General features: G+C 35.1%; 3 protein-coding genes across 3 annotated transcripts; 2 read left to right on the plus strand and 1 right to left on the minus strand.

Annotated features, from left to right (window-relative positions):
* The first annotated feature begins 704 nt into the window (after window positions 1-704).
* On the plus strand, window positions 705-4,443 carry LOC100257055 (uncharacterized). The gene is made up of 3 exons (XM_010653057.3): window positions 705-944; window positions 2,818-3,201; window positions 3,549-4,443. The coding sequence occupies exons 1-3, from the start codon at window positions 740-742 to the stop codon at window positions 4,244-4,246; spliced, it is 1,287 nt and encodes a 428-aa protein (XP_010651359.1). The 5' UTR covers window positions 705-739; the 3' UTR covers window positions 4,247-4,443.
* Window positions 4,268-7,939, plus strand: LOC100262162 (phytoene synthase 2, chloroplastic). The gene is made up of 7 exons (XM_010653059.3): window positions 4,268-4,343; window positions 5,572-5,877; window positions 6,156-6,206; window positions 6,546-6,718; window positions 6,872-7,107; window positions 7,204-7,396; window positions 7,527-7,939. Exons 1-7 carry the CDS (start codon window positions 4,274-4,276, stop codon window positions 7,710-7,712), a joined length of 1,215 nt encoding a protein of 404 aa, XP_010651361.1. The 5' UTR covers window positions 4,268-4,273; the 3' UTR covers window positions 7,713-7,939.
* Window positions 7,940-8,626: 687 nt separating this feature from the next.
* LOC109122809 (uncharacterized) lies at window positions 8,627-9,291 on the minus strand. The gene is made up of 2 exons (XM_019220640.2): window positions 9,146-9,291; window positions 8,627-9,069 (listed from the first exon to the last, which is right to left on the minus strand). Exons 1-2 carry the CDS (start codon window positions 9,154-9,156, stop codon window positions 8,694-8,696), a joined length of 387 nt encoding a protein of 128 aa, XP_019076185.1. The 5' UTR covers window positions 9,157-9,291; the 3' UTR covers window positions 8,627-8,693.
* Between the last annotated feature and the right edge of the window lie 3,154 nt (window positions 9,292-12,445).

Below are 12,445 nucleotides of genomic sequence, written 5' to 3' on the forward strand. Positions count from 1 at the left end.
AATCACTTAATTTTTGTTATTATATGTGTTTTATTTTTTCGGGTTTTTAATTAATATATTATTGTAATTATTCTCCTTTCTTTTTCTTTTCTTTTTTTGGTTTTTGGGATTCTATTTGTAATTTTTTTTATTTGTATTAATGATAATGCTAGAAAATTAAATCAAATGAGGAATTCTTATTCTTCCATATTTTTATAGACCATAATATTAAGAAATTAAATTAAATAGAAAATTCTTATTTTTTCTATATTTATATTGATGAAACAATTAATTTAGTATCAATATTCTTCATAAAAATATGATCTAAATGAACTTTCAATTCTTTGTTTGGATGGACTAAAAATGTAAAATTAGAATGATGATTTACTTTCATTTCAATATTAGGTAACAATTAGAATATGAATGAAAAAATTTGACAATTATGCTTTTATACATAATTTAAAATATTTTTTTTTTATTTTAGAAAACATATAGTCTAAAAATTTTCATTTTACTAAATAATAAGATTAAAAAAATAATATTTATAAAATGATACTTTTAAGATATTAATATTATATATCATTTTTTATACTAAAGGAATCAAAATATTTTATTCGATATTATTTTTTAGTTTTATTTAAAATATCCAAATATATGAATAAATAAATGTTGTTACAATTCAAAAATAGTTTCATCCCAAATACTTCCACTCTTAAAATATCTTCTTTGTTGGTTCAAAACGGTGTCGTTCCAAGCCCTTATGCAATTTTTTCTGCTCCTCAGCGGGCTGTCTCCCATCCTGAGAATCTCAGAAATGGAATCACTTTCCGTGAGAAATTTGATTTCTGCAACTCACAACACCTTCCCAATCCGACGCCCAGTAAACCCTTTTCGTATCAGAAGATTCCACCTCCAAATTCGCCATTTTCGCTTCGTTGTCTCCTCAAAACAATCTTATTTTCAAGGTAGCTGTGAGCTTTATTCCATGTTTGAAGTGGGTTTCTGATTGGTTGCTGAGAAAAATGTGGAAAGTAGAACAAAAACGTGAAATTTGATGTCTTTCGTTTTCTGATGCTTGACTTATGCAGACGTTGGACATAACTTTGATTGGGTTTTGGCTCTCCCTTTTTTTTTTTCTTTTTTTTCTTCAGGATTCTCAGCAGCCAAACAGAAAGCTAAGGAAATTTTAGTAAACTAATATATGGTTTAGGTTGGGTTGCTTGATACGTATGATGTTAACCCTTTCTAGTCCAAATTGGTAGTTAATTCCAAATGGGGTTTTGTTTAAAACTTCAACGATAATTTGAGTTTGTATGAGAAAATTGAGGAAATAGGGTCTGATTCTTTTGGAATTTGATAGGCTCTAATCTTACGGTATTGACCTCAATTTCAGCTGGCTTTCTGTTAATATTTGTGCTAAATCATTGGAAGTTATGTTTTTTTCTCAGCACTTCAATCCTCACTTTTTTGGTCTTCACTCGTGCTCTTTTGCCACTTTCAATGGAAATTACTTTCCTCCTGTAATCTTGGAATCACTGGTCATAATAGGTTGTGGACAAAGTTATTCTTCATTTTGTATAAAGATTAAACAATCCCCAAAGTACTGCAACTTGCTGTAATTAGTAATGGTAGGGGTTGTCAAACAAGTAATTTCTGGCAATGCATGCTCCAAACTGAGCATTCGAAATCATATACACAATAATTTTTAGTTTCTAACTGTTGAACTACCAATTTTCCTAAAAGCTTAAGCTTGTAGGATTTCGGCTCACAATGTATTATATCGTGCACTCTAACACCCTCCCTCACTCATACCCGCACATGGAGAGACACACATATCCATAGGTAAACAACCACAATCAACCTCTTTTGAGCTTACTTAATAAGGCCTCTTTTGGGCTTACTTGATAAATTGGGGATATAAATATACAGTAGTGAGGTTTGAACACATGACCTCCCAACAATTGAAGCTCTAATACCATATTGAACTATCAATTTTCCTAAAAGTTTGAACTTATTGGATTTAGGTTCACAATGTATATCATGCACTCTAACACTAACTATATATAGGCCAGTGGACAGTGTGCTATTTATGGAGTTATTTCAATTTTCAAATAATACAGGGTTTTGGTTACTTTGAGTGGAAAAAAAAGTCAACAAGAAGACATCATGTTTACATAAATGTGCAGAATGCAAGAGGCATAGGATCAACTAATTCTAGGGTTTCCATGATTCCTATTCTGTATTTGTGCACATGTTCATCAAACCATCTCCTTCAAAAGTCTATTGTTTTATCAGGTTCCATTTTGTATCAAAAATCAACCTAGGAGGTAGGGACGTATCAAAAACAACATTTTTAGGATTCTCATTTCAAGTGATGGAGGCATCAAATAGATGACCTTTATAGAAAGGTGAATATGGTAAATGAGCACCTGAAAATTGCAGGCACCCACACACTCATAAATATATTCTCTGTGTGTGTGTGTAGAGAGAGAGAAAGAGAGAGAGATGTATGCACGATTTGGATATGCTTGTAATGAAATGTGTGGCTTATGGATCCTATTATATCTTTTGGTTCTAAAATTGCTTTCGGATCTAGAATAGCTGCTTGACAACAATTTTGTTGATTTAAAAGCCTCAATCTTCTTAATACAACAGAGAATGGTATAGATGTACACTACATGATGGTAGGCAATCGTTTATTGTAATACAGTAGCAGTTGGATCGTATGTATGTTGTTTATCTTGTATTTACACTGGTAGCTGCTATCAAACATTTTGTTGATTTTGCATCTGCAGCTATGACACATTTTATGTATGATTGCAAGTTTTTTTTCTTCAGATTTTCAGGACTATGCCAAACCTTTGCGTCTTTTGCCAACCGCAGAAGTTCAAGACTACACTGGAGCCTCACTGGAAAAAATTCCTTCACTTTTCAGAAAAGACGAATCTAAGTCTTTATACAAGGTCAAGATACAAACAAGTAGCATCTATGGCTCAGGCCTGGGTGACATAAATGCTGGAGTACTGCTTTGCTTAATAGACGAAAATGGTGACTCAATATTGCAAAGGATTCCTGCAAGTTCAATGAAAGATCACCCTTCAACATCGAAGGACAGCATTGTTTCTGAAACACTTCATTTCCAAAGAGGTTCAGTTGATGAGTTCGCATTTGAAGGGCCTAAACTGGGAAAAGTAGGTGCTATTTGGATCAGCCTTGAATCAGGTTAGTCTTTGCTTAAATGAAGCACTTACAATGCCATGTATGCATATCAGACCGGAATTTGTAACCCAGTACCATGGAGAGCAACATTGAGCAGAGGAATAGTAGGAGAGGTGCTGAAATGCATTTAGAAAATTGTTCAATGCGTCTTTTAGAATCTCCTTGATTCCCTACTATTCTACAATAATAGAATTGTATGTGATATAAACACTACACCAGGTCCTATAAATAACTTGTTTGATAAAATGGCTAGCTTCTGAAAATTTAATGGGAATGGATGCATATATGATACCTGTTTGGCCTTTGAATTCTAACGAGTTCTTTTAATTTTCTTTTATTTCTATGCTCAGGTCAGTGGAGATTGGGTGGTGTGAGCTTGACTATCATTTGTAGTTGTGAAAGTCCAACGGAAGACACCGATGAAAAAGAAAGTCAGTACTCTGGTTTCCACTACGATTTTGATGTTGAGGATATCTTGCTGGGAGAGGGAAGTGATGTTTCCATGGTAGAACTTAGACCTCGCCTTGTTACAGAGTTTTCTGGGCTTGATTCTTTTGCCTTGTCAAGTAGAAACATCCCCCAATCAGCTTCACTTGCAAGTCAAGGGATATCAAATGAAGAAAGCATGAGGGAGTATGCAGATTTGAAGTTCTCCTTGTTGCTATATGATACCATGCTTATCTTTGTTGGTACACAAATTGCATCCCTATCAGCTGGTGAAAAAGCTGGTTTCGCGTTCTTAACTGGTGGCGTTGGAGGCTTGCTGTATCTGCTGTTACTACAAAGGTCTGTTGATGGATTACCATCATCAGAATTAAATCCCATTAACAGGGGAGGGATTTTTGGACAATATAAGGGTCCATTGTCGAGTGTGGCACTGGCAGTTGCATTTGTTATTTTAGCGGTGAAATACAGCTCAGGAGACATTCCCCTGGCGTTGACACCAAGAGAACTCGTGGTCGGGATGATGGGATTTCTTGTATGTAAAGTTGCAGTGTTGTTGGCAGCATTTAAACCCATGGCAATAGGCCTGAAGGAGAACAAGTGATACATTTTCTTCTGTTTCCCATGTTATATGAAGGAGAGTTGGTACATATTTTGTAAAGGAAACACACTGCTGTATATATTGAAGATAACATCTATAGGTACTTTTCATAACCTTGAAAGATAACAATGTGTTGGTAAAGGCTGTAATCCGTCTCTTACATCACATCTATGTTAGCATTAACTTTACAGGTAGAATTATTTATCGACAGTTGTTATTTAAATGCTTGATATACCAGCTAAATTGAATTACTACCCTTGCTGATATGATGAAGTGTATTGAAATTAAAAGAAAGAAGAGGTTCATTTATAATAGGATTCTGCAGTTAGTTTGTATAGCAGCATGCTCAAGGTACAAAATGGGAATTTCAAATACCACTGATTCAATGATCAAGAGTGGGAGCTCCAGCTTCCTATTGCAATAGGTTTTTCATTTCCATGCTTACCATACTAGATTGACCGGTTCTTATTCATGAGAATGACTACTGATGATGATGCTATGCAGATGAATTGGTGAAGTTCTGACCAAATAATTTGGGTATTGATTGAAGATTTTGCTCATAATTTTGAATCTTGATTACTATCTCTTTTGCTACTAACTTGCTTGTTATGCTGTTAACGGCCTTGTGTCAACATGGTTTCAGACTTCATCTCTGCAAGACTAGATCTGTTCTTGTGTCTTTTTTCCTTTCCATTGAATGATCTGTATCCCAAAAGGAGATTTTGTAGTTAAACTTCAGACTGTTCCCCTTCTTGTTCCCTTATTAGGTAAATAGATTCCAATCTCTTTCATCTTTCGTAGCTTGAAAGTGTTTTAATTGTTGACTAACTCGAGATCACCTCATTGACAATGACATCAAGATTCTTCCTTCTTTTTAAGTTTTTTTTTTTTTTTTTTTTTTTTTTTTTATTATTATTTTTACTTTTTGTGGCCTTTCTCCAGTATGTTGTCTGCTTCCATTTGGTAAAAACAATAAACCTTAATTTTAGAGGCCACTTGAGGACACCATGAAAGATAAACTGAAGGGTATCATTGTTTCCTAAGATGCTTGTTTGGACTGCAGAAGAAGACAGAGTTGCAACTTCCAACAATGCTTTTTTTGGATAGATATGTAGCAGACAAATCAGCATCTTTGCAAGACCCACTGTACCTCTATACCAAAGTGGGTATATGTCTTCATCATATATGTATAATTTTAAGGAGGTAGTACCGATATTTAGAAACATTCGATCCTATCATAGAGTAGTGATTGGGTTGATAAAAGTCATTTGATCATTCTCTAGAGCCTGCTAAAATTTACCAGATGTCTTCAGCGTTTTCGCTTGCAGTTAAGCCTAGTGTTGCATGGAGCAATGGCAAACTCCTGTCCCGCAAATCTACAAGGAGAGCAGCTAGAGCAGAAGTTATTGTTGCTCCCAAGAAAAGAACGAGTACCCACAATGTCCCTGAATTATCAAAGCAAGGCATTCCTCATACTGATCTACATGTACGAGAAATTGTCAAGAGGCAATCTACTGACAAGTCATCCATGTTTGATGTGTGTCAAAAACCACAGTTTCATCCTATGTTTCTTGAAGAAGCTTATGAAAGGTGCAGGAACATTTGTGCAGAATATGCCAAGACCTTTTATCTAGGTACAACTTCACTTCTCTTCTTTCCATGATGCCTGATCTATTTTTCCAAACTTTCACCAAGTCTTGTATGGGTTTATGATTGATGATTCAATCCTACAGTATCAGATTCATCTACTATGTGGTTGGTGTTTCCAGAAAGTAAATTTGCCTATTGCTTCATCTGCAGTGGCTTCCAATCTTTCTCAGTTTTCTATACAGACCTCAAAACCCTGATTCTTTTCTGTCTCTCATATCTGCCTCGGCTTGAAAATGATGTTTGATTTGTTGTCATGGTGCAGGAACTCTGTTAATGACAGAGGAGCGACAGAAAGCTATATGGGCTATATACGGTGAGGAATCACTGCTTGAACTGAAGGTTAATGAATAAGATTGAGAATCATTTAGAAGAAAATCAATGGAAACTTAATACTTCTGGGCATACTTCTATGACAAACTGAGCATGAACAAGTTATAAGTTTCTAGGATCATGGCTCAAGTTTATGAACTTTCAGGATGTTTTTACCTTTGATAGACTTACCTGTGAGCCCTATTCATGTAAATTAACGATGCCTACACATTCTCTATGTTCTCTTGGTTTTTCCTCTTGAATGATACAAGTCTTGTGTCCTTAAGGTCTGATTCCTAAGAATATACAGGCTCTTCTCTTGTAAGTGAAATGTTTTCTGCAGTTTGGTGCAGGAGGACTGATGAACTTGTGGATGGCCCCAATGCTGCCTACATGAGCTCTGCAGTTCTTGATAGATGGGAAGAGAGGCTGCACGACATCTTCAATGGACGCCCCTATGACATGCTTGATGCTGCACTAACTGATACCATTTACAAGTTCCCCCTAGATATTAAGGTACTAAAGAAGTTTTCTAGATGAACCTGATTTGCATTAAGCCATTGCTTTAATAACATACCAATTTTCCCATTACATCTATGAAGATTGTTTCTGAGAGAATTGAGTGCAAGCTGTCCCCTTCTAACACAATTTCATTCTTCTTGAACACAGCCCTTCAGGGACATGATAGAGGGCATGAGAATGGATACCAAAAATTTTCGCTATGAAAATTTTCAAGAGCTCTACCTTTACTGCTACTATGTGGCTGGAACCGTCGGCCTAATGAGTGTCCCAGTAATGGGAATTGCACCAGAGTCTCCGGTTTCTGCTCAATCCATCTATAATTCAGCACTCTACTTAGGCATAGGAAATCAACTAACAAACATTCTCAGAGATGTTGGAGAAGAGTAAGCATCATCTCTTTCAATGTATTCTTTACTAGCTCACAATTCCCTCATTCCATCTCTTTAACAACAGAAGTTTCTTTTCCTTCCCTCTTTCAGTTCCCTGAGAGGGAGGGTATATCTCCCCCAAGACGAGCTTGCACAGTTTGGGCTATGTGACAGGGACATTTTCTCGAGAAAAGTCAATGATGGATGGAGGGAGTTCATGAAACAGCAGATAACAAGAGCAAGATTCTACTTCAACCAGGCGGAGGAGGGAGCTTCTCAGCTAGACAAGGCTAGTCGTTGGCCGGTATGCACTTCCCCATTTCTCCAATTCTTCATAAACTCATAAAACCAACCCTACTTACACTACCAAATTCCTAACAAGATCATTTCAAATGACACATTATGAACTGATTTATGCTTGAAAAAATTTGCAGGTATGGTCATCATTACTACTATATCGCAAGATCTTGGATGCCATTGAAGAGAACGATTATGACAACTTGACAAAGCGGGCATACGTTGGGAGGACAAAGAAGCTTCTCACGCTGCCATTAGCATACTCTAGAGCTCAGTCAGCCACCCACCCTGGCCTTTCAGGAACCAGGTTTTTGGGCTTTTAATCTTTGATCTGATGGTGAAAATTGCTGGCATACTGGTATCTCCCAAACTACATGAAATAAATGGTGATGATGCACGGGAGAAATTCTGAGATATTTTACCAAGTTTTTGAGAAATCTTAGCTTGATTTTGAAGAGAGCTGTGTATACCTGTTTATGTTGTACAGTTATACTACTTGGATGAAAATATCATAATTTTGGAAATAAATTTTGATGGGATAGGAAAAAAAAATTCTGTGATAATTTTGGATGAAACCTTAATAAATGGTTTCAATTTATTTGGATAAATCATATTTTTATTATTTAGCAAAGAAAAAAAAAACTCCCAAAGACTTTTTTAAATGAAAATAAAAAATTACTTAAAATTACATACAGTGTGAGAACTATTTTAAAAATAAAAATAATTATTTTAATATTGAAATGAAAACATTTAATTATTTCAACTTTACAATTCTAAGCACTTCCAAACGTAAGAATTAAAATCATCAAATTTATTTTTATTCAAAGAAAAATAAAAATAGAAAGAAAATATTCATTTTCGTTCCTCCTTCCTCATTCTCATGTACTAAACATGACCTTAAAGTAGATAGAGAAGAGGGACACGAATTGAGATCAACCATGGATTATTGGTCTCATATGGTGAATTGCACCGATTACAGTATTATATTTAATAATTAATAATTGCTTCTCTGGATTGGCCCATAAGCCTGATACGACTATTGGACAAGCAACAAAGTATCACTTTTTATTAAATTTTTTGAATCGATGTTGGGGGTGAAGAGGGTATTTCATATCATTTTATCATATTAGATTCACTTAATTGCAGACCGGCCAACCCCATGAATATCTTTTATAAATTCATGATAATTCTATTACATATACATGGAATTTTTAAAGTAAAAATGCTACCATACATAAGAAAAAAGGAAAAAAAAACCAAAATAACCCATCAAATTTATTCTACATATTCTGTAGATGGGTCTCTTAATGGTTTAAATAGGTTTCTTCCCGATCCATGAGCATGCCAAAGTCATAAAATGGTCTATGCAGGTCCAACGCCACCTTTACTAAGAAGATCACCCAGACAAAAAGGAACAGCCAGCCTACTCGTGGAGTCAGGATCAAAAACATTGAAGTTACAGCAAGGGCTCCACTCAAGAACTTAATGTTGTCCAAACTAGCGAGATGAGCATTGATTTCAATGTTGAACCTTTCCTGAATGGTAACTGTCATATAATATACGAATACCGCGAAGATCATGATTCGCATCGCTATATGCTCTCGCGTGAATGGAGAATCATTCTTCCAATCATACTTGGCAGCAACAAGTGTCACCATAAATTTGAGCAGATCCAAGAAACTGTGATGACAACGATTTATCACATGAAAAGAAAACACAATAGAACAATAGACAATAGAGATTAGACTGTACTCACCTGTCCGTCATATCAGATGAGGAGGATAACAGTATTTCAGACAGAAAAGGCGAAGGCAACAGCTCACAGCGAGGATAACAGTAGGAGAGCACAGTATAAGCTCAGTACGTAGGGCGAGAGATAGGGCGATGCTCCAGGAGGGATAACACCGCAGGAGAGATGGCGCCGCCACTCAGTACGTAGGGCGAGAGATAGGGCGATGCTCCAGGAGGGATTAGACCGCTATAAGTTTGCAATGACAAAAATAATGCATTGCCACTGATTTGACGTTCAACTGTTTTTTCGCGGACTGCGGAGTAGTGTTGTTCATTGGCCTGCATTTTCTAAAGCTTATTTGGGCTGTGGCACGTGTTGCCTCCTGATTGGCTGATGGAGAATCAATTGGTAGAGGATGTAATGGGGAATAGACACTTTTCAAGGGATATTCTGGGAAACCTGCAGACCGTTAGAGAGGGAGGTGATTTTGTTGCTGATTTTTCAGACAGAGGAGGAAGAGGAAGCTTTACAGAGGAAAACGGGGAGGGGGTGTGAGATTTTTTGAGGGTATTCTGTAGCTTGAGAGAGACTAGAGAGAGGAGCTCAGGAGAAATTACAGAGAAAAGCCATAGAGGGAGAAGAAAGGAAAGGTATGACTACCATGGATCTTTGGTTTTTCTTTATCGGTATATAGTCTCATTCCCTTTTCTCAATAGTATCAGTGGATTGCTTGATTATATGTTCAGTTTCATGGTTCATGTTTGAGCTATGGGTTTATTGTTGTTATCTCCTTCACTTCTTTGGGTTGCTTTGAGAGCAACACAGCTCTGTTTTAGCTTCACCATGCATCATGTAGGAGTCTTGTTTTGTTTTCATTTCTATGAGGTGCACTCTAGTTCACTCACCTATAGCTAAACCTGTTGATCAAAACACAAAGCATGGCTTGGGTTGCTTTATTTTGCTTTGTTAGTTTGTGCTCTGTTTTGTTTCGCCATTCCCCTGTTCTTGGTATCTTGCTTTGTTACATATCAGTTTGCACCTCCCTAACTGAGGAAGCCGGACACCGCAGACATAAAATATTGGCTTGAGGGTGAAAAGGGTTGTAGCGGCTCTTTGGGTTGTGAGAATGCTCAAAATGGGTTGTGGGTATTGCTGCCAGAAAATCTCCGTTTGTGGGTGTTGAAGGTTATTGAAGTTTTTTTGGTGTGGTGAAGGGTGTTTTGATCCTGAAGAATGAGTCTCTCTGCATCGGGTTTTGCTCACCAGACAGAGGAAGGGTGATGAGTTTCTGTCTATAGACAATGCCTTTGACAAGTGTGCAGTGGGTCAGTTGAAGGAGATTGAGAGGAAGTGGTTCGTTTCCACAACCAAGGAGAGTCTGAAACTTGATAAGAGCGAAGATGGAGCGCTCTCAAAGCACCTGACAGGTTCCAAGGTAACAATGGCAAAATGATGGAACAGAACACACACACAGAGCAAGCACCTCAGAGAGAACAGAGAAAATGCATGGAAGCATATCAGGCACGACCCAAACTGAGGCCATTGATTGAAGTGAAATGGAGGTTATCAGACCATTGCCTTGGTATCCTAAGAGTTCTGTTTGGCAATCAAGTTACTCATGTATGCAGCTGAGAAAGACCCAAACCCTTGAGAGGTTTTATGAGTTTTTAAAACAAGCAAAATGAAATCAGGAACATCACAAGGCAGAAAGCTGTCAGCATGATCCCTCCCCTCTTCTTGGATGAATCTCCAATTTATTTTGTACTTGATATGTGTGCAGCGTCATGTTCAAATACATCCCAGTTGTTTGAGATTTGTACACCAATCAATCAAACCAGGAACATTACCAGGCAGAAGGGTTGTGGCAAATGATGTCGATGTCCAAGGATGCAATCTCCTTATTCACCAGACCAAAAGGATGTGTACTGCCAGCTTGCCTGCAACAAATCATGAAATTCCCCACCTATGCATGGCCATGCACGGCCACACAAATCTTCGTAAACCCTTCCACCTAAAATCAATTCCATCAAACCTGAATCTCAGGTCAAACCACTCCCGCCTGAGACGTCATGGCCAGGAAGTGAATTAATTCTTACTAATAATATGTAAATGAGAGTTCAAATTAAAATAATGATTTAATAAATAAATAAAAAATGGGGAAAAAAATAGACAAAGGAGTCATAAATTTTAATTAAGAAATTTCATTTTGAGAAAAAAAAAATAGGTTTTTTAAATTTTAACTTTATTTTATTTTTATTTTATGATGATTAATGTGAGTCTCCCTTGGATTCTAACATCCCCTGCTCAACTTTTCATCCTTTATTTATGAAGTATTTGGTAATAATTTAAGTTGACTTTAAATTAAATCATTGAATTAAAACTTATTACTTAATTTTTATTTTAAGTATTAAGGTTGTTTGATAAATTTTATTTTAAATCATCCAATTGACATATATATATATATATATATATATATATATATATATATATATATATATATATATATATATATATGTAAGACAAAAAAGGTTAAATAACAATAGAGACCATAGAGTAACAAAAAAAATTATGGAAGCAATTAGTATAAATAAGAGCAAAAAAATGTAAAATGAAAATACGGACTTAAAACTAAGTTAATTATTTTTACTTATTACTTAAAGTTATTTTTTACTTTTACTATTAAGTTATTTTACCAAATATATTTAATAACTTAAATTAAGTTATTAAGTCACTTTAAATTATTAAGTTGGTTTATTGGTAAAACTTAATACTTATTATTTAATAACTTAAGTTGACTTTAAATTAAATTATACTTAAGTTGTTGACTTAAAATTTATTACTTGATTCTTATTGTAAGTATTGAGGTTATTCGATAAATTAACTTAAAATTTATTTTAAATTATCAAATTAATATATTTATCATAATAAATTATAATTAAGGTAAAATAGGTCAAGTAATAATGAAAGTTGTGAAATAGCAAAAGATATCATTGAAGTAACTATGATAAATGAAAGTAAAAAAATAAAATGAATATGTAAATTTAAGAATAAGTTAATTGTTTTTTTTTATTACTTAAAGTTGTTTTTTATTTTAAGTCATATCATTAAATTATTTTATCATACTTAATTTACTTAATGACTTAAATTAAATTATTAAGGTATTTTAAGTTATTAAGTTGGTTTCACTTAGTTGAGATTTTTAAAAAACTTTTGGTGTTTAATAATGTGTGAATTTCCATCAAATTTTTCTTGGGTGATGTAGATAATTGACGTGGGCATATCAATTTTATTTATCATATTATTTTACTTTCACTGCATGTCTAA

The sequence above is a fragment of the Vitis vinifera genome, chromosome 6 (genome assembly GCF_030704535.1).
Source record: "Vitis vinifera cultivar Pinot Noir 40024 chromosome 6, ASM3070453v1".
NCBI classification, from domain to species: domain Eukaryota; kingdom Viridiplantae; phylum Streptophyta; class Magnoliopsida; order Vitales; family Vitaceae; genus Vitis; species Vitis vinifera.

Excerpts from the sequence above, each read along its gene's own strand:
- LOC100262162 (XM_010653059.3), top strand. The coding sequence starts at position 4,274 with ATGAAGGAGAGTTGGTACATATTTTGTAAAGGAAACACACTGCTGTAT. Across the intron at positions 5,878-6,155 it reads TGCCAAGACCTTTTATCTAG|GAACTCTGTTAATGACAGAG; the intron begins GTACAACTTCAC and ends GTCATGGTGCAG. Across the intron at positions 7,397-7,526 it reads ACAAGGCTAGTCGTTGGCCG|GTATGGTCATCATTACTACT; the intron begins GTATGCACTTCC and ends AAAAATTTGCAG.
- LOC100257055 (XM_010653057.3), top strand. The coding sequence starts at position 740 with ATGCAATTTTTTCTGCTCCTCAGCGGGCTGTCTCCCATCCTGAGAATC. Across the intron at positions 945-2,817 it reads AAAACAATCTTATTTTCAAG|ATTTTCAGGACTATGCCAAA; the intron begins GTAGCTGTGAGC and ends TTTTTTCTTCAG. Across the intron at positions 3,202-3,548 it reads TTGGATCAGCCTTGAATCAG|GTCAGTGGAGATTGGGTGGT; the intron begins GTTAGTCTTTGC and ends TTCTATGCTCAG.